At 60.7% G+C, this 20,376-nt stretch overlaps 1 protein-coding gene and 1 non-coding gene across 27 annotated transcripts in view; both read left to right on the forward strand.

Annotated features, from left to right (window-relative positions):
- The window catches only part of BIN1 (bridging integrator 1), a 56,754-nt gene extending 38,364 nt beyond the window's left edge, over nucleotides 1-18,390 (forward strand). For 4 of the 26 annotated variants that reach the window (XM_010801800.4, XM_010801801.3, XM_010801804.3 and 1 more), the window contains 13 exons: nucleotides 3,549-3,634; nucleotides 3,809-3,884; nucleotides 5,263-5,345; nucleotides 6,558-6,602; nucleotides 8,363-8,510; nucleotides 9,728-9,856; nucleotides 13,124-13,231; nucleotides 13,718-13,741; nucleotides 14,527-14,634; nucleotides 15,393-15,461; nucleotides 15,681-15,791; nucleotides 16,013-16,114; nucleotides 17,754-18,390. In XM_010801800.4, the coding sequence (XP_010800102.1) occupies nucleotides 3,549-3,634; nucleotides 3,809-3,884; nucleotides 5,263-5,345; nucleotides 6,558-6,602; nucleotides 8,363-8,510; nucleotides 9,728-9,856; nucleotides 13,124-13,231; nucleotides 13,718-13,741; nucleotides 14,527-14,634; nucleotides 15,393-15,461; nucleotides 15,681-15,791; nucleotides 16,013-16,114; nucleotides 17,754-17,861 (1,197 nt within the window). In that variant the 3' untranslated portion in view covers nucleotides 17,862-18,390. The remainder of the gene's footprint in view (nucleotides 1-3,548; nucleotides 3,635-3,808; nucleotides 3,885-5,262; nucleotides 5,346-6,557; nucleotides 6,603-8,362; nucleotides 8,511-9,727; nucleotides 9,857-13,123; nucleotides 13,232-13,717; nucleotides 13,742-14,526; nucleotides 14,635-15,392; nucleotides 15,462-15,680; nucleotides 15,792-16,012; nucleotides 16,115-17,753) is intronic. The other 22 variants (XM_024977745.2, XM_005202228.3, XM_024977754.2 and 19 more) reach the window with 12 other exon arrangements.
- On the forward strand, nucleotides 9,339-9,414 carry MIR2350 (microRNA mir-2350). The gene has a single exon (NR_031073.1). It is a non-coding gene; the product is annotated as a microRNA mir-2350 (primary transcript).
- Nucleotides 18,391-20,376: the final 1,986 nt, after the last annotated feature.

A 20,376-nucleotide genomic window follows, 5' to 3' on the forward strand; every position in this document is an offset into this window, starting at 1 on the left:
TTTCCCTGGTTGGGAGGCAGGGCTGTTTTCAAATGTCTCTGCTGGGAGACCTCCTGCTTTCAAAGGGAGGATGTGGATGGGGGCTGGGGCTCCGGTTAACCTGGGATGGCCATCTCTGTCCTAGCGCCTGGACCTCTGGTCGTCCCGGCTCCGACTCTGAAATCCTAGCCTCCAGGAGCCCAGGAAAGCCTCAGACTCTTTGTCCTCTGTGAGGGCTCTTGCAGGGACAGATGTGGTGTCTTTAGTGCATTGTCCTTCAAACCTCATAAGAACTGTGCGGTTAACCTGGGTTTGCTGAGGAGACAAACCCGTCCAGAGAGGCCAGATCTCCTGCCCAGTTCCCAGAGCCATTTAGTGACTGAGTTGGGGCTCACCCACCTCAAGCCATTCTCCTAGCTCCCTAGACTGGGGTCCCTGTGGGTGGTCCTGCCACAACTGGTCAGAGTCATGGTGACCCTTGGACCTGTAGGCCCCAGGGTGCCCCTGAGGGGACGCTGAGAAGGCTCTTCAGTCTGGCTGGGATACTGAGACCTGGGCCGAAAGGACTGGCTCTTTGGGAATTCCACGGAGGGCAAACAGTCTATATCACAGTGGTCCCAGCGGGCTTCCTGGAGGAGGCTCTTTGCACAAAGTGATACTACTATCCTGGCAATAGGAGTGGGCTGGGTCCTGGTAAGGACCATGAAGCAGTGCCCTGGGAGAGGTAGCCTCATGGTTCTCAGTCACTGACACTGACATGACTGTAGCAGCACTTTGTGGTCCCGGGAGGGGGCAGGAGACAGGCCCCACTGAGGAGGTTCGGTTTCTCTCCAGGCAGCTGCCCCATGTTTTCTGGGCCACTTCTGATTTCATCATCTTCAACTCACATGTATTGGATACCTGTGATGTGGAGAGCGCTGGGTTTAGCAGGGGCTCGTGGCCCAATTTCTTATTCACCCTGCTGCCTGATTTCTCTTAGGCCAGAGCTGTGGGCTGACTTTAGAGGCTCTGAGTGACAGCCCCACCTCTTTCTGGTCTAGGGGAGATGGCCTGGGTTAGGTCAGCCTGCGGCAGTGCTGAGGGACTGGCCTGTCCCGCCTGTAGAGTTCAGGACTTCGGGCTGGAGGGGGAATAATGGGGCCACTGACCCAGGGCCAGGATTTCTGCATAATTTTCCCTGAAATGGGTTTGGGAGGATGCCAGGTGAACATTTTAGTCCAGTGGGATAAGCTCCTGGGAGACTGTGGGGCCAGGGTGGTGGCCATGGCCGATTTGGGGCTCCTGGGATGGGTGTGGTTGGGGATCCAGCTGGGAGGGTCCCATCCCCCACCTTCACCCCCCACCCTGGAGGATTGGCAGGAGAAGCCAGGGCACGGGATCTCGTCTCTGGATGTTGGACGGCAGATGTTTTGCCTTTTGGCCAAATTACATTCCCATTTGGATCCAGTTTTCATCTGAGCCTCTCTTCTTTCTTCCTCACCCTGCCTCACCCCTGGCCAGGGGCTGGGGAGCCTTCAGGCAACTGGCTGGCAGTGAGCTGGGGTACTTGGGGCCCTGTGCCACCTTTGCTGGCTGACTTGACTTTGGAGGGACAGCACCAGCTCCTGAGCCTGTGTTCTCCTGAGCCGTCCAGCTCTGGGTGTTCCCTGGTCTGGTTCCAAGCTGCTCTCCACACGTGTCATGGTCTCCCCAAAGCTGCCTGCAGGACCCTGGTGACAGGCTGCATGGCAAGGGCGTCACTTTGTCGCTGCTCCCCGTGTGCGGAGGCGTGTAGTGGAGCCACGGGGGCTGCAAGGTCTCCCCAGCAAGGGACAGCTCTCCCCCCGCCTCCTGCCACCCCTTGTATTTCTGAAAGAGCCAGAATATGAAGAATGTGACTCAAAGGAAATAAAGGATAGGCCCTGACTTCTAGGAACTCTAAAACAAAGCCACCCTGCCCTTTGCAGCATTGCTGAGCTCTGTGAACAGGGCTTGGTGTCCAGCTGTGAACTGCTGTGCCGTCCACACCGTCTTGGCCATGCTTGTACACTCGAGGAGTTAGGACCAGCATCGTGGGGACCAGAGGGGTGGTCTCTGTGGGTACGGAAGCCGGGGAGGTCAGTGTCCTGGAGGAAGTGGGACTTGAACCAGCCAGTGGGCACTTGAATGGGAAGTACACGTGACGTGTGAGGCTCTGGTGTCTGGAAGTGTGGGAGTCACTGTTTTGAGGGTGGTAGCCCCTTTCAGGCACTGGGGTTCTCAGAGAATTAAGACAGGGATGATCTGGCTTCTGGCCTGGAGGGCACCCCAGGTCTAATCCATTCTAGGTGTGGCCAGAGGCATGCATATTTAGAGACATTTCTTTGATTTCTTATACTCCCTTTAATTTTTAAATGAGATTTTAAAAAAGTTAGATGAGACGCTCATGCTCAGTCTAGCAAGTTCCAACAACCTCAAGATGATGGAGTCAGGAGCGTGGTGACCCCTCTCTCCTCCGGTTCCCTAGTCATCCTGGCTGGGCCAGACACAGAAGGAATAGGATGTGACTTGGGCTGATCCCGGTGTCTGTAGCTGCGTGGACAGCCGGGTGGGCTTAAGTGGGACGGGCAGCTCTGGTGTGCTCTGCAGCAGTGTGGCGTTCAGGCCAGCTGGCCTGAGAACGTGAGGCTGCTGGAGGGAAGTTTTCTCCTGGGCGAGGCCACCACGTTCCTGGGCTGTGACTCAGACCCCGAATCCAAGTCACCCCCCTGAGTCACCATTTCCTGCAGCGCTCTCCAGAATGAGCCAGCAGAGCCCTTTCTGGGGCCGGGGTCTGTGACTCACCTCCGCCCTCCGCCCAGCTCCCGCCTTTCTAGGATTCTGCCATGGGGCCTTAGTGCCACCAACTGGTGTGTGTGTGCAGGCATGGAGGGCGCGGTCTGGCCTGGGAGGGGGCACAGGCACCTTGCCCAGCAGCCCAGCCCACTCCTCGCCTGCCCTCTCACCTGCCTCTCCGCATGTCCCCGAGCTCCTGCCTCTGTTGGGGAAGTGTCAGGAGAAGAGGGGTCAGAGGAGAGGGTCGGAAAGCTTCTCCCATGGAAGTGAAGTCAGCCTGGTGGTGGAGGCTGAGTAGGGGCTGGCCCTGGGAAAGGAGAAGGAGAAGTCAGAGGGGCCAGCATGGGCCAGGGCCAGAGTGCTGGGCAGCAGGCAGACCCTGAGCCTGAGAGGGGCTCCAGTGTGAGAGGACAGGGTCCCACCTGGCTGGATCTGGGGCCTCGTGGCCTGCCTGGGCCTCAGCCCCCTTGTCCCCTTGGCCGGCGCCTTCTCGTGTGCTCCATTCTTTCCTCGGGTCCCCCCTGAGGCACCTGGACCAGATGGGGGTTCTCTCATTGGCCATGGCTGCTCTACTGCCCCCTGCCCGGTGCACCCCGGGGTTGCGGGGGAGGAGATCGGGGAGGTCTGCCCAGGCGTCCACAGCTAGTTCAGCCTGTCTTGCCCGGAGCCCTGGTTCCAGTGCACTGGAGAGAGTAGGTCTTGGTGGGGGCCTGGCCTAGCCTGGGCTGGCTAGGACACAGGCCCTGCAGAGGGGAATGACCCATCCCACCCCCCAGGCTGAGGAGGAGCTCATCAAAGCCCAGAAGGTGTTTGAGGAGATGAATGTGGATCTGCAGGAGGAGCTGCCATCCCTGTGGAACAGGTGAGGGGTGGGAGGGGGCGGGCAGAGCCTCGGCCACCCTCCAGAGGCTGCAGGGCTGTGCTGCTCTGCTCCATGCCCTCCCGGGGCTGGGGCTGGTGAGGTGGAGGTATGGCTCTCCCGGGCTGCCCACCCTGACCTGTAATCCACCTGGCCCTTCTTCCCTGTGTACTGCAGCCGTGTGGGTTTCTATGTCAACACATTTCAGAGCATTGCGGGCCTGGAGGAAAACTTCCACAAGGAAATGAGTAAGGTAGGTCCCTTTCCTCCCCCGCAGGCCCCTCACCCCCTCACCCAGGGCCATGCTCCACCTGCCGAGGGTCAGGGTCAGAGGCACAGACTTGGCCCGGCTCCCTCTTCCCTGCGGGGGTTAGAGACACAGGTTACCGCAGCGCCCTCTCTGAGCCTCTGCCCTTGAGGAACAGGGTCAGGGCCCAGTAGGAGCTGCTGGGTGCACTGGGAGGCTGCAAGCCAGCCCCACGGGTCTAGCCCTAGCCCCTGCCCTGCTCCCAGTTCTTTCCTCCTTGCTTGGGCAGGGCCAGCGGCCCTCAAACTGGAGAAATGTTCTCAGGCAGCCTTGGCCCAGGGAGCTCAGTGTTAGAAAATGGTGGTGGTTTCCCAATTTGTAGGCTGATGATAAATAGTAAAATTTTTCCAATTAAAAAAAATTTTTAATATTCCTGAAGACATTAAAGCAGATTTGCCTTACCTACTGGAATCTGATGTAAGATGGGGTCTGATTAGCTTAAATTCCTATGTTGTATTATTTTCATTTTGATGAAAATGGCAGTTAAACTGCAAAGCTGAGTTGTAAAAACCTCATGTTGGCAACTTCCTCCTTCCCTGTGCCGTGGGTGGGCCTGACTGTCTCCAGGGCCCAGAAGAATGAAGCTATAGATCATGGGGGATTCCAAGCCCAGGACAGGAAAAAGGCTTTGGCCACCTTGGGGCCTGTCCTGAGGGACCACCCTGAGTATTGTTTTCTGCCTGATTTTTCCTTTTTTCCCTTTTCCTTCCTTCTTTTCCTTCTTCCCTTCAGTATGAGACAACTTGTGAAAAATTAAAAGAAAAAAACAGAGATGTGTTTTGGGGAGAAAATATTTGTAAAGTCAGGAGGAAGATTCAGCTCTGGGCTTCCTAGTGGCTGAAGGAGAGGGAAATATTTTCAGTAAGCAGAACCACAAGATGCATGGGGTCAGTCCCTCATCCTGCTGGTGCTTTTGGTGAAATCTCTGTCAGTTGTAACGTGGCCTGAAAGCATCTTGGCAAATGACTTCAGCAATTAGGATCAACAGTTCATTTGCAAAATTGGAAAAAAAAAAAAAGAACAAGCAAAATAAAACAGTACAAGCTTTGTGTGGCATTTTAGGAAGTGCCTATAAGTAGAAAGAAGAAAAAGATGGTCCGCAGAAACCGTGATGCTAAGCAGCGCAGCCCACTTCCTCCTCTTTGGTTTTCTTTCTGGGGTTGGTGTGCTGGCTCCCAGCTCCCACTGATGGAGAGACAAGAGCTTGTTCCTGGTCCAAGCAGAGGCACAGGGCAGGACCAGGGTAGAAGAGAGGCAGGGATTTCGCTGGGAGGTGGGGCTGGTTGGTGGCCCCCACCCAACATGCTTGCTGTCCCTCCTGCAGCTCAACCAGAACCTCAACGATGTGCTCATCAGTCTGGAGAAGCAGCACGGGAGCAACACGTTCACAGTCAAGGCCCAGCCTAGGTGTGTGAGTCCCCTGAGGGCGCTGGGGGGCTGCGGGAGGTGTCCGCTGGGGCAAGGCATCTTCCTGCGGTCCCCTGTGGGTTTGGCCTTTCTGGCTTGGCCTCCCTTGTGCTCAGGGGAGCAGGCGAAGGCGCCCGTTCTCCTTGGCTGTGTCCCATCTGAGAAGGAGCGACCCCGGGCAGTCTGTGGCTCCCCCAGTGCGTGCCTGGCTTCCTCCACTGTGGAGCCCAGAAGCGGTGCGTCCACTGCTTTGCAGGCAGGGCTAGGGCTGAAGGACTCAGGGGATCCTCGCAGCGGGGAGCCCCCTTCCACCACTCACGGCACGGAGGAGAGCCCTGCTTCCTGAGGGGAACCTCAAGGGAGGAGGGGATGCGCCTGGCCCGCAGCCCCCAGGAAACCACAGCGAGTCTGGGGCTTCCCTTCATCTCTGTCCTTGAGGTGCCGTGCGTCACGGCATGGCGTGGAGCGCTGCGGTGCGCCTCGCTTTCCTTATCAACCACGCAGGGTGGTTGCATCAGGTTCTTGGGGTACCTGGGGAGGAGGAAGGCAGTCAGTATTCCGTGACTGTCACTGCCCCACTCCCCGCTGAAAACACAGTGTGGGAGCAGCCCACAGGCTGCCCTGCAGGAAATGAAGGCCAGGGGCGTCGGTTTCACAGGTCACCTTCCTGCCTGGAGGTCAGGGCGGCACTCGCAGGGTGGTTGAGGAGGGGGACCGTGCAGGCAGTGGGGCCAGGCTGCCCTTGGGAAAAGGCTGGTCTGAGAGGAGAGGACGGGCTGCAAAGGAGGCTCGTATGTCTCCTTTACTCCAGAGTGGCCCCCAGGGCAGCCCAGTGGCCTTCTCCCGGGGCCCCGTGCTGGTCCGCTGACCCGGCTCCTTCCCGGGTCCTGAGCTCCTGTGCCTGGACCCCAGGCAGAGAGGGCGGCTGGCATTGTCCCGCCGAGAGCCGCCCACCAAGCTCTGTCTCAGGGGGCGTCTGCTGCTCGTTCTGCCAACACCGCCTCAGGGCGCTTGGCCGGATGCCAAGGCCTTGGCCCTGGACAGCAGGGATCGTGGGCAGGCCTGGGGCCTCTTCACACCCAGGGAGTCGGGGGTGCTTCAGCCCTTAGTCTTCCTCCAAGCAGAGGGGCTGCCGGCGAGGGAAGAGGTCAGGCCAGTCCCACATCCTCATTCCCCCAAATGAAGGCCTCCACGTCCCATCCGCCCCCACAGAAAGAAAACTAAACTGTTCTCCCGGCTGCGCAGAAAGAAGAACAGGTACCAGTAGGGAGTGCTGTGCTGTGGGGGCCTCTGAGGACAGCCCCCAGACCCCCATGCATGCGCCTGGCCCAGCCGAGGGCGCCACTAACCCCTAACCCGCCTTCCCGTGTGTGGTGTGTCTTGGGGTGGCAGAGGGCAGAGAGGTGTCGGTGGGAATCGGGCGGAGGGGAGGGTGGGCAGACCACCTTAGCACGTTCCTCTCGGGCTGCAGCCCAAACAGGAGTGGAGAATCCGCCAGAAGGGAGGCCTGGGAGGCTCGGGGAGAGCGTTGCTGCAGCATGCCAGATTGTAGGAATTCTGTGTGCTTGCGTGCGTGTGTGCGTGTTCATGTACTGGATGTATATGCAGTCTTTAAGGAGGCAAAGACACCCCGGGCAGGTGACAGGGTTCCTAGTTTCTGTCTGTCCTTCTGGACTTGCCCTATCCAACATGGTGTCTGTCCACCCCATGTGGCCAGGGGACACTTAAAATGTAGCCCTTGTGACCGAGGAGCTGCATTTTCATTTAATATAAACATAAAATATGGGCTTCCCTGATAGCTCAGTTGGTAAAGAATCCGCCTGCAATGCAGGAGACACCGGTTCGATTCCTGGGTTGGGAAGATCCCCTGGAGAAGGGATAGGCTACCGACTCCAGTATTCTTGGGCTTCCCTTGGCTCTGCTGGTAAAGAATCTGCCCGCAATGCGGGAGACCTGAGTTCAATCCCTGAGTTGGGAAGATTGTCTAGAGAAGAGAAAGGCTACCCACTCCTGTATTCTGGCCTGGAGAATTCCATGGACTGTATAGTCCATGGGGTTGCAAAGAGTCAGACACGGCTGAGCGACTTTCACTTTCACTTTTCAAACATAAGTGTAAGCAGCCCCCTGTAGGTGGGGCTGGTCTCGGTCAGCACTGTTCTAGAGTCTCTCCAGGCAAGTACAACATAGATGTCTATTTCTGCCCCTTTGTGCCCAAGTGGTGGGCTGTGCATGTCATTTGTCCTTGTCGGTACTGAGACTTGACGGCTTCTCCCACTTCATCCAGGCTCTGAAGCACCCCCTTTATTTATCCCCTCTGCCTGTGGCCTCTGCTGATCACCCAGGTTCCCTGGGAGGACCCTCAGGAGCAAGAGCTTGGAGCCAGCCACTCTGGTGTGGTGGGGAGCCGGGCCCCGGAGGTGGGGCTGGCTGGGGTGAGGGCAGATGGCAGGCAGGCCTGCCCGGAGGCCCCTGGGGTCAGGCTGAGGAGCAGGCTCGCCCTGAGCACAGGGGCTGCTGCGGGCCATGTCGGATGATACTCTCTTTGCTTCTAGGATGTTTGGCTTTCTCCTGCTGTGGGCTCAGCGCCCCTGCACGAGGCTGGGGATCCCGCCTGGTGATGCCTCCCAGGGACCCTCCCTGCTCCTCCAGCTGGGGTGGGGTTGTCACTGTGTCCAGGGCAGGCCCTGCTGCAGATGCCTGCGTGTTCCCAGTGCTCATGCCTGTGTGGCCTCATTTCCACCTGTTCTTATGCACATTCACACATAAATGTGTGGGGACATGCACTCATGCACACGTGGGTGTCATATTTTCACAGTGAGTCTGTGGACACACAAGCACCCTGAGTCTCCCAGGATCTACATGGACACACACACATGTGCATGCACATTTCCATACACAGGTCCCCAGGGCATTGGTGCGTGCACACAGCCTGTCACACACACACACGTTTCCTCTCTCCCTCTTGGACACCTCAGCCTCCCTCCATCGGGCTCTCTCTCCCTCCTCTCTCTCTGCAGTGACAACGTGCCTGCGAAAGGGAACAAGAGCCCCTCACCGCCGCCTGATGGCTCCCCTGCTGCCACCCCCGAGATCAGAGTCAACCATGAGCCCGAGCCGGCTGGTGCGGCCACCCCCGGGGCCACCCTCCCCAAGTCCCCGTCTCAGGTAGGTGCCTGTCTTGGTGGCCTGTCCCCTCCCTTGCTTCTTCCTGCTCTGCCGTCGTCCCGGCTCCTTCCAGTCCCCTGTCCCTGCGGGCTCGGCCCCTCCCAGGGCATCTGTGACAGTCTGGTGCCCCCACCCTGCTGCGGCACCCCTTCTTCCCTCTCCCTGGCCTCCGGGCTGCTGAACTCTCTCCATCTTTCTTTCTTGCGGAGACACAGGCTCCAGGGCCCTCAGCCCCCAGAGCATCTGGGTCTGCCAAGGTGGCCGCCTCTCCCTCTGCCTCACCTCCTTTCTTGTGGGGGTGGGGGGCACCCAGGACCCTGAAAGGGCCGGCGAGAGGAGGGGCTCGGTGAGGGCCCTCCCCCCAATCCAGTTTCTTCCAGGTTTCTGCAGCATCCCCAGGAGCCGGAAAGGGAGAAAGGAGGAGTGGGGTCCACTGTGCAGCCCCATCTGAACCCTGATGGGCTGACCGACCCACCCCCCGCCCCCACAACCAGCCACTGGGCTCCCGGCCGCAGCCGGTTGCAGGCCCGCTTCACAGCTGATTAGGAGAGCGATGCTGAGAGGGTGATGAGAGCCCACACTCGGACACTTACTCTGGGCCGCACCCTGTGCCAGCCTTTCTGTATTTTCATTCATTGTCCTCACACCAGCCTGTGAGGTGGATACTCTTATCGCCTCAACTTGACAAGTGAGGAAACCCAGGCTTGGTGGGCAGATGTGTGGCCCTCGGCGGGGCCCTGGCTGCATGGTGGCCTCCAGAGTCTGGACTGCAGCTCCTCCGGGGGCGGGGGCAGGAGGCTGGGCAGAGGGGCAGGGGGCCTGGGTGCTGGCTCTCTCTCAGCTCCTGTTTCTCTCCTCAGCTTCCCCACCAAGGGCAGCAGGAGCCGGACCCTCTGACGTGGCCCTGACAGCCCGGCAGGCCCGTCTTGCCTTCTTTTCTGTCTTGCTCTCTCCCTTTCTCCTGTCTCACTCCCTTGCCCTCTGACCCACCTCTCTCTGTGCAGGGCTCCTGACCGCCGGGCCTCGGCCGCTCCCAGGGGCCCTTGTGGTCTCCGTGTCGGTGTCTTGGGGGTGATGGCTTTCCTTGTCTGTGTTCCTTGGTTGCTGGTGGGGCCGTGGCTGGGAGGTGACTAACCGTGGCTTTGTCTCTGTCCCCCCCACCCCCGCGCTCCGCTGCACCTTTCCACGCGGCCCCCTCACCTGCCGCCGACCCCCAGCTTCGGAAAGGCCCACCAGTCCCTCCGCCTCCCAAACACACCCCGTCCAAGGAGGTCAAGCAGGAGCAGATCCTCAGCTTGTTTGACGACACGTTTGTCCCTGAGATCAGCGTGACCACCCCTTCCCAGGTCAGCCGCGGCCACCGCGGCCCAGCTCTCTCTCTGCCTTCTCTTGCTCTTTCGGGGCGTGCATGGCCTTCCCCTCCATCCCATGCCCTGTGCCTGTGCCTCAGGACCCAGGAGGCTGACTGCAGGGACTGGTTCTGAGCCTCCTTCTCGCACATCCGTCCACTCCCCCGCCCATCATTCTTCATTTCTCTCTGAGCATGTGGCCAAATGGAGGGACAAGGGGAAATGGTCCTCATAGAGATGGCTGACTCAACAGTGGCCTCCAGAGTCCGTTGACATTGTGGCCCAGAGGGCTGGGCAGCTCAGAGGAATTGGGCCAATCAGGGAAGACTTCCTGGAGCAGGTGAAGTTTGCCAAGTGGCTGTGAGCAGACGCAGGCTGTAGCCAGAGGTAGCTCAGAGGCGGTAGCTCGTATATAGGCTGGGAGTGGCGGGAGGCAGGCTCAGGAGGGGCAGGAGTTCAGTGTCAGGTGAGGAGGCCACCTGACCGGTTCGGGAGCCCTCCAAGGCGCCAAGACTCCAGCTTCTAGAATTGCCGTCACCACACGGAGGTGCGGCAGTGGCCGGGTCACAGAGCAGAGAGGCTGCTGTACCCGCCCTCAGAGGCGTGCAACGCCCGTTCCCAGAAGGACGAAGGGAGGGCGGAGCAGGGAAGGTCGCTTTGGTGGCAGAAGAGGCGGGCTGCCCGCAGTCAGATCAGCTCACAGAGGCCACAGTATGCCGACCTCTCCAAGCCTGGCTTCCAGGCCTCCCTGTCTGTGCCGGGCTCACCTTTTGTGTAGGCCAGCCAGTCCCAACCTGCGCTGGGCCCCGAGTCGCAGTGCTCCTGTGGGCTTGCCCTGCCAGGGGTCTTCCTCTGCACAAGCTCAGAGGCCTGGAGGGGAGGGGAGGACTGGAGGGTGTGCATGTGGCCGAAGAGGCAGTTGGGAGCACAGGACAGCGTTTCCTGCTACGAGGGGCCGTGGCTGAGTGGGCTTCAAGCCCCCACAGGAGGACTTTGGATTAAGCTTGGAACTTTCAATACAGATGGCTGGGGGCAGGCGGGTGGTGCTTCGGCTTGGGGACCAGGGCGGGAGCCCCTCTGCAGAGTACGGCTGAGACTGGCTCAAGGTGCTCCTGGGGTCTTGGGGAAACCACGACCTCCGGGCGGATTGCAGCTGGGGTGCTCGCTGCCTGGAGCCTGCCTCCGCCTCGGGCACGTAAGGGCTGGTAGATGCTACACAGGGAACGCAGCCAGCCGCTGACCCACTGGCCCGGCTCAGTGTTCAGTCCTCTCTGGGAGGGGTTGTTCCCACTGAACCGGCTAGGAACTGTGGGCCTCAGCTGCAGCCAGGCGGTCTGCCCTGCCCCCGGTCCCTGCATGCCTCTCCTGCTGTCTCTCTGCACACTCCTGGGAGCTGAGGCCCTGCCTGGTGGGGTGGGCAGTGCCCCCATGGGTTCTGTTGCCTGGGGTGGGGGTGGACTGGTCCATCCATGATGCTGTGCTGACTAGGCTGCTCTGCTGGCCAGGGCTGAGTAGCCTGTGTCCCTATGCTCAGGGGAAGGCTCCCAGCCTGCGTGGGGAAGGCTGAAATGCTGGGAGGTGGGGCAGAGAAGATGCAGCCTGCCTTCAGCCTGGTGACCCTGTCCACTCGGAATCTGAGGGGGCTTCTGTCTGGGCTTGGCTGACTTCTGAGAGAGGGTGGGCGGTGGGGCGACCCTGGGGAGAGAAATGCTACCTGTCCCTGGCCGGAGGGCACCCAGAGCTCAGCCTCCACAGTGTCTTGGACTGATGCTGGAGAGACAGCGGTGACCTTCCTTCTGGGCTCACTGGACAGGGCTTGACCTAAAGGAGAGTCTTGTGGCTGAGGGTGACTGTGGGGCGGGAGTGAGTCTGCTTGGTGTGACGTCTCTGAGCTCAGCCCCTTGTCCCCTGAGCTGTGGATTGGCAACTCCAGTCCTTCTCAGGACCCTGGTCTTGGCCTCCCTGGACAGGCCACAGCTCAGCTGGGAAGGCCCTCCATGAGTGCCCTGCCCATGGTCTTGCTGCTGCTGCTAAGTCGCTTCAGTCGTGTCCGACTCTGTGCGACCCCATAGACGGCAGCCCACCAGGCTCCCCCACCCCTGGGATTCTCCAGGCAAGAACACTGGAGTGGGTTGCCATTTCCTTCAATGCGTGAGAGAGAAAAGTGAAAGTGAAATCGCTCAGTCGTGTCCGACTCTTAGCGACCCCATGGACTGCAGCCTACCAGGCTCCTCCGTCCATGGGGTTTTCCAGGCAAGAGTACTGGAGTGGGGTGCCATTGCCTTCTCCCAGGTCTTGGGCCCTTCTAAATGGAGGATCTCTGGTGCCTTGGGCTGGAGGGCGAGTCCCATCAGTTCTGGGCACCATCAAGGGGGTAGGGAGGGAGCTGGCTGCCCTGGGCTTGTGGGGCTGTGGCCCTTTCAGCTCTGCTTTAAGGACCGCACCCTGGGCCAAGGCAGGGCAGGCAGAGTACTCCTGGTCCCGGGGTAAGCCCCTGGTATGAGACGGGGATGCAGTTGAGCAAGCCATCCTCGTAGGGAGGCAGTGTGTCCACTGGACCGGGGCCGGCTCTGGGAAGATGTCTTCCGTGGTCGTCTGGCCCCGCTTACTAAGCAGCTGGCTTCTCACAGTGGGCAGTGCCACTGCGCTGCGGTCTCCTGGGGGCCGTGCCTGCTCCATGCACATCCCTGGGCTGCGCTCAGCCCCGCTGAAGGGACCGTGGGGTGACTGGAGAGGGCCCTGCACTGTGAACACAGGTGCTCCAATGTTGGGGACCCCTGTGTTTACGATGGGGCTCCCGGGCACGGTGTGCTGGCTCGGTCGGCCCTGAACTGGCTGGGGGTGGGGGTCACTGAGGGACCACCTGTCCATCTGGGACAGCCCGTGCCTGTGTAGGGCTCCTCTGAGCCAGAGGGGCTGCATGGTCTTGTCGCTGTGTGGTCTTGTCCAGGCCGCACCTGGCTGGGCCGCTGCTGGAAGGAACATGAGATCAGGGGAGTTGTTGGGCGCGCACACTGGGACATCTTCTCGGCCCGTGGGACGGAGAGCGTTGGAGGCTGGGCATTGGTCTGGGGGTGGCTGCCCAGCTGAGGGCTGAGCTGGCCCCAGGTGTGTCCTTGTGAGGGTGGGGCCGGTGCCAGGTGTGTGGGACGGGCCTGCCATTGTGTCAGTGGTTTTGCCTGGGAGAGGAGCCTGCTGTGCGCGTCCTGGCTGAGCGCTTGCTGCCCGTCACTAACCGCCTTCCTCTCTGCCACTGCTGCCAAGTTTGAGGCCCCGGGGCCTTTCTCGGAGCAGGCCAGTCTGCTGGACCTGGACTTTGACCCCCTCCCGCCTGTGGCAAGCCCTGTGAAGGCGCCCACGCCCTCTGGTCAGGTTGGTGTGAGCCCACCACCGCCCACGGGCCCACTGGCCTCTGGGCACCGGGGCCTGGGTTCATGTCTGCCCACCAACCTCCTTTGGGGGTTTTGGGGTCCCCGGCTCTCCTTCCACTCACCTGCCTTCCCCTGGAGCCCTGGTCCCCACTCTTGTCACTTCCCTTGGTCCTGACCACAGGTCAGCGAGAGACCCCTCAGGAGGTCAGCTGCATACCTGACTGGCAGCTCACATAGTCCATCCATCTGAGCACCCCGTTCCTCTCCCGGTGGCAGCCCTGGATGTGGGTGTGCCCTGGCCTGTGGTCTCGGTCTCCTGAAGGTGTCCAGGACTCGGTCCTCTGGAGGCCTCAGAGCCTAGTTCTGCTCTGCCCCACACCTATTGGGCTCGAGGGCCCTGGGGTGGGCCTGGGGTGGGCCTGGGGACTGTTTGCCTGCCTGTCTCTAACCTCCGTGCTAACTGTCCTTCTCCCCTCTCTGCGCTCAGTCGATTCCATGGGACCTCTGGGAGGTAAGCTGTGCTGGCGCTGTGCCCGCCCCGCAGGGGAGCCGCTGTGCTGTGTGTGCGGCCCCGCCCACCGCGTGCCGCACCGTTCACAGGTGCACGGGCACGCACGGCGGCGCCTCCCGCTGTTAGGGACCCTGCGCCTTCAGCCAGGCCCTTTGGGACAGGGCTCCTCAGTTCAGCCTCTGAAGAGTTCCCCAGGGTGCAGCCCAGTTTTCAGGGGCTGTGAATGGCCCTAGACAGTGACCAGCTGGTCCCCAGGGTGGATGGGGTGTCCCTGTACTGGGCCCAGGTCTGGGGAGCAGGGGGACCTCGGGGTGGAGGGGTTTTCTGTCAGCAGAGGCCCCTTAGGGCAGTGGGACTAGCGAGCTGGTGGGACACAGGAGAGAGGGGTGGCGACTCGAGGAGCAGGACAAGCTGCCTGAGGCTGGACCGGGAGCCGCCGTCACCTGGGGGCTCAGGGACGGAGACTCGGGGGGCAGGGGACGCCCCGCAGCCGGCGATGGAGCTCCTGCAGGAGCAGGAGGGGCTGGCGTGAAGGCCGGCAGCCCAGGCCTGGGGCTTGCGAAGCTCCACCGGAGGAGGCCCGAGGAAGTCTGGCGCCGGCGGGCAGCGCCGCTTCCCTGGCAGGAGCTGCGCTGCTGCGGCATCCACACCTCCCTGCCCTCTGGGCACTCAGCTGGCCCATGCTGGCGGCTCACCACCTTCTTCTCTTGTCTCCTGCCCCGCCCGACACCTCCCCCTACCGCCCCGGCCCTCCCTCCCCGTTCCCCGCGCTGGCCCGTCACTAGCCCACAGAGAGTCCAGCTGGCAGCTTGCCTTCCGGGGAGCCCAGCGCTGCCGAGGGCACCTTTGCTGTGGCCTGGCCCAGCCAGACGGCCGAGCCGGGGCCTGCCCAAGTAAGTGCCCTGTCAGCGCCCCCACCCTCCCTGCCTCTTGAGGGTGTAGCATGGAGGAAGAGGCCGGAGGAAGGGGCACAGGAGGGGTCACGGTGGGACTGAGGGTGAGCCTTTAGCCAGGAGGCCCCTGCACAGGGCTTGTCTGTCACTCGTGCCGGAGGGGCGCAGATCCGCTCAGCCCTCGTCTGCTGGCCAGCACCAGCCTCCCAGCTCAGGGCCCCCGCGGTGGGAGGGAGGTGTGTTGAGATGACCTCCTGGTTTACAGTGGGCACTTTCTAGAATTCTCCTTGAATCTTCAGCCTAACCTAGACATTGCCTCCTGGGGGCCAGGAGGGTTGAGTGATTGCTCCCAGAGCTCAGACGTGGCTGAGTCTCAGGGCAGACCCAGCTCGGCCCGACTGCAGCCAAGCAGCGTCCGCGGTGCCCTGCCTGGGCCCTCACCGTGGGAGCCACCTGTGAGGGGCCAATGGGGCTGAGCAGGTGGGAAGAAGGAAGCCGAGGCTCGACCAGGGTTTGGGCTTAGAAGGCAGAGCCTGTGAGGGGGCCCAGGGGCCTGTGCTGGGCTTCTCAGCAGCTCCTCACTTTGGGGTCGGGGTCTGTGTGCCTGCCAGCGCCTTCTCCAGCTGCTTCCCACGCCCAGGGCCTTTCCTTCCGGGGCTCCCTGCACTGGACAGAGGCACTGGCCCTCTGCAACGTCTCCTTGTTCTGGCCGGCACACCCTGTCTTGCGTCTGACCCCACGTGGCATTTATGTTGCAGCCAGCGGAGGCCTCGGAGGCGGCTGGAGCCCAGGAGCCTGGGGAGACGACCACAAGTGAAGCAGCCTCCGTAAGATGCCAGGGACCCAGGCCCTGTGATTCCTCCCCGCCACTCGCGGCTCCCTAGCCCGTGTCTTGCTCTGTGCTGGTCCAGGTCACAGTTCCTGTCGAGGAACCTGGAGGCCCGCTGGCCTGGCGTCAGGCACAGACACCCCCCCTCCTCTGCCGGCGCGGCCCGCCCTCCGGGACCCCCTCCCCCCGTCACTGACCTACTCTCCTCCCCCGCCAGAGCTCTCTGCCCGCGGTGGTCGTGGAGACCTTCTCGGCAACAGTGAATGGCACGGTGGAGAGCGGCAGTGGGGCAGGACGTCTGGACCTGCCCCCGGGGTTCATGTTCAAGGTGAGTCTGGCCTCCTGACCTGCGATCTCCTTGGGCCCTGGGCTATGGGGGTGGCCCATGCCCACCCCACGCCTCTCCCCCCCCACCCCCCGCTCCCCAGGTGTGAGGTGGTGTCCCAGCCCAGTTCCTGCTATGTTCACTTGCTCCCGGTGCCCATGGGACTGCAGGGGGGGAAAAGGTCGCTGAGGGAGGGGGTGTCAGCTCTCCCCCATCCTCTGCAGGTGCAGGCCCAGCACGACTACACGGCCACTGACACGGATGAGCTGCAGCTCAAGGCTGGGGATGTGGTGCTGGTGATCCCCTTCCAGAACCCGGAGGAGCAGGTGAGGCCGGCTCTGCGGGAGGCACGGCGGCCAGCAGGGGGCAGCAGAGCCCCGCCTGCCAATCCGTGGCCTCTGCCCACCACCGAGCATTTCCTTCCCTTCCATCCCTGCGGCCCTCAGGGCTCCCCTTGGCTGTTCACTCTTCTTCCCACCTCAGTCTCTCACTTCCTGCTTCCTGCTTCCTCCTCTCCTCAGGCTCGGTCTGCCTTCCCCTGGGCTCTCTGCATCTCAGTTCCTTCGTCATCTTCTCCCTTCCCTGCCCCTCCGCGGTCTCTCTCATCCAGGACAGGACCCCTGGTTGCCACTCCATGGGCCTCCCCCACCCCCCAGCCTGCTCTACAGCCTCCCACTGGTCCTGGGTGCCACCCCCCAGGCTGGCCCTGCCCTGTCTACAAGGACCGCACACGTCCCTGCCCACAGGGAGAGACCCCTGAGTCTCCAGCCCTGTCCCCAGCTGGTCCTCACTCCGAAGCATCCCAGACGCTTCTGCTGCGGCCTTGCTTTGTTAGTGAATGTCCTCAGAGAGGGTCCCACCGATCCTGGGAGGCTCAGCGTGGGACAGAACTACCCCCACTAGGTTCTGGGCAGGCTGCTTAGTTCAGATTGCCGTGGCCCCTCAGCAGGAGCTCTTGATTGTGGGGCATTGATGGTGCCGTGCGGGTGCCCATGTGGATATCCAGGTGGCAACGATGGTGCGGAGCAGACCTGGCGGGATTCCTAAGCTTTTAGTCGTCAACACGTCTGTGTGATCTAATTATCAGAGTGACTGAGTCGGGGAGGAGGGCCGGGTGTGGATTGAGGCCAGTCTGGCTGGGGCGTCCTGGGCTGGAACTTGAGGCTACTAGGTACTTTTTGAGCCCACCGTGGGCTGGGAGGTTTGAATAAGAAGGCTTTCCTGGGCCTGGTGCTGAATTAGTTACTTCTCCTAAAGCCCCAGGTCTCCGCTGATCTCCCTGATGGGCCAGCCCTGGGCTGGGTGGGGTTCTCAGGAGCAGAGTCTTGGTCCCCTAGCACACAGCGGGAGCCGTCTGTGATGGTAGACGCGGCTCACGTAGGACCCACATAGGGTGTCAGACAAGGCAGGAAATCATGTGGGTAGGTCCCAGGGATGGCCCAGCTGCAGGGGCAGCAATGGCCTTGGCTTCAGGCAGGGTGTGTGGTCACCACAGGCCCAGGGTCGAGGCTTGTCAGGGCTTGAATGGATGATCCCTGTGAGGGGTCAATATTAAAGCAAAGGTCAGGTTCGGCTTGGAGGGCTTGGTGGAACACCTCAGGTCACTCTAGAAGCTTTTAAGTGGTCAGTGCATTGTTTGTAGGCCGGAAGGACAGCTGATATGCTCCTTGGTGATGTCCTCGGTGGGCACCAGCCAGTGAGGAGCTCTGTGGTGGGGACTGAGGGAGTTGTTTAGAGGCGTTTGGACCAGTGCGGCAGTCAAGCTGTCTTTCTGCAGTGAGGAGGACTCACCAAACAACAAAGAGTTAAATCTGCCTGCTGAAGGCCGGGATGGCTCCTGGGGTAGGAGGTGTCAGTTTGAGTCTTTAAGTCTGACAGCCTAGGAGAAACAGCCTGCAGAAGGAGGGCCCAGCCCGTAGGTGTGAATGCCCTCCTCCCCCTGCAACCTTGCTCACTTCCCCTTAGGATGAAGGCTGGCTCATGGGCGTGAAGGAGAGTGACTGGAACCAGCACAAGGAGCTGGAGAAATGCCGGGGCGTCTTCCCTGAGAACTTTACCGAGCGAGTACAGTGAGAGTGCAGCTGGCGGAGCTCTGGGCGCGTGAAGAACAGCACCTTCTCCCGAAAAATGTGTGTTTCTTTCTTTCTTTTTTGTTTTTGTTTTTGTTTTTAAACTTTTGAGAAGTAAAAGGGAAATTGAGAGGAGAGACCTAAGCCAGGAGGTGTTCTCCCAAAGATGAGGTTGTTTTCCAAAGAGCCTGGTTTCGGCGAGTCCGGCAGAGTCGCCAGTGTTCCTAAAGCTGCTGTGTTCCCTAGTTGAGCTCCCGGCCGCCTCCCCCACCCTCGCCCACTGGTGTCACCGCCGCCGGCCATGGGACGGGGCCTGGGGGCCACCGAGCCACCACGCTTGCCTGAAGCTTGGGCCGTGCCGCCTGGGCCAGGCTCTCCTTTCCTGGCAGCCGCCGTGGGTGGGGTCCAGGGTCTCCAGAGACTTCGGTCCCAGTCACCAGCCTAGCCTGGCCTGGCCCAGCCCCGCAGGAGTCTGTGTGCTGTTTGAAAATAAATCTTAGTGTTCGAAACAAAACGAAACCAACAAAAGCTGACAGACGCGCTCAGAAGGTGTGTGTTTATTTTCTTTCCCCTCCATTTCCGTCTGCCACGTGGGCTTCCCTTGTGGCTCAGCTGGTAAAGAATCCGCCTGCAGTGCAGGAGACCTGGGTTTGATCGCTGGGTTGGGAAGATCCTCTGGAGAAGGGAAAGGCTGCCCACTCCAGTATTCTGGCCTAGAGAATTCCATGGACTATACAGTCCATGGGGTCGCAAAGAGTGGGACACGACTGAGCAACTTCCACTTTCCGCCTGCCACGCAGTGGAGCTGTGGTTATCTGCGCTTTTGTCCTGGGACGGCCCACCCGGCAGGCCCTATGTCTTGGACAGCCCCCCACCGGCGTGTGACCTCCACTTCCTTTTGAGTTCCCCTGGGCTTCAGCCCCATTCACTGATGTTTTCGCTGGTGGTTGGCTGGGGTGCAGGGCATGGGGACCAGGTGACAGGAAGGGCAGATAAGGGTGCCAAGGAGGCTGTTGGGTGCTGTCCTCAGTAACATTATTTAACAGGGAGAACTCAGGAGGCAGTCCCAGGACTGCATTTCACAGATGTGGCATCAGGCCCAAGGAGGGGCGGGGATAAACCTGGACAGTTGGCCCCCAGGCGCAAGAAGGCCTGGGCATGATGGGCGAGCTTCCCTGTCTCCCCACCTGCCTCCCTTCCCAGCATGCAGCCCGGGTCTCCAGCGCCATCGGGGTGCCTGGGCTGCACACACAGCAGCGGCCTGCGTCCTTTCTGGGGGTCATGGAGTTGTGCTCTTGGGCCCGGGGGCCAGCCTGGGCTTCCAGTGGCAGGGATTTATGTCTGCATAAATCTGTTCTATGGGAAAAGCAGGTGAAGGGGATGCCTGTCAGAGTCTTGGTTTTATTTATCCTGAGCTTTGTTTCAGGTGGCAGCATTGTTACTGCTGGAGCTCTGCCTTGTCCTGTGGCCGACAGTGTTGGCTCTGACAGCCAGGATTCCTGTGAGCAGAGCAGTTAGGAAAGGGGGCGTGGGGAGCTCATTTCTAGGTGTCCCTGTTAGAAAACTTAGCTTTTCCCTCCCTCCCTCCCTCCCTCCCTCCTTTCCTTCCTTCTTTCCACGTTGACAGGTTAATTTTCTTGCCCAAAGCCACATAGCTCATTGGTGGTGGAATCAAGCTTGAAGCCCAGACCTAGCAATCTCCACTGAGCTTCCAAACCTGGGGCGCCATGCCCCAGGGTATGTGGGGGATCTGCCTCCAAGGTGCCAACATGAGAGTCTTCACTTTTATGTCATGATGAGGAATTTTTATTCAGTAGCAAATATTCACATTAGGTTTCTTACAAGATGAGATTCAAAGATGTATCAGCTGGTGGGGTACTATGCCGGGAGAGCCCTGCTCTGTCACAGGTGGGGCTTGCAGGGAGCATCTTGTGGGAGGGGGGTGGGAGCCGGCTCTACAGAGAGAGCTCCAGGGGTAGGACCTGGTGTGGTGATCCTACCCAACTGAGTAACTAGCAGGCTAGAGGTCTGAGCTGCACCGAGTGTGGGAGCTGGTACATCTCCAGGTGTGTGTCAGTCCAAGAGAGCTAAGAGGTGGGCAGGTCACACTTGTTGGAGTTCTCTCCCCATTCTCAAGGCCACAGATGCCCCTGGTCCATCTCAGGGCCTCCCCTAGCCACACTTCCCTCCAGCCAGCTCCCAGGCCTTCCACAGTGACTTGGACACTGTCCAGCCTGCTGGCCCCCTTCTCTTCATTCTTGGCTGGATTTGGTAACCACGCTGGACTTACTCCCCTTGGTTCCACTGGCCTGCAGAGCCTTGGCCTGCCTCTGGAACTTTTAAGTATTCACACCTCTAGCCTCCCCCACCACTAACACCAGGCTCTCACTATGCAGGGATGTTGTGACCGAACTTCGGGTTCGTTGGCTCAGCAAGCCTCGACTGGCTGTCTTCAGTGTCCGAGGTGGCTGGGCACTTGGGCTGCAGCTCAGGCCCTCAGAGATGCTTTTGGGGGAACT

Source organism: Bos taurus, chromosome 2, assembly GCF_002263795.3.
Source record: "Bos taurus isolate L1 Dominette 01449 registration number 42190680 breed Hereford chromosome 2, ARS-UCD2.0, whole genome shotgun sequence".
NCBI lineage: Eukaryota > Metazoa > Chordata > Mammalia > Artiodactyla > Bovidae > Bos > Bos taurus.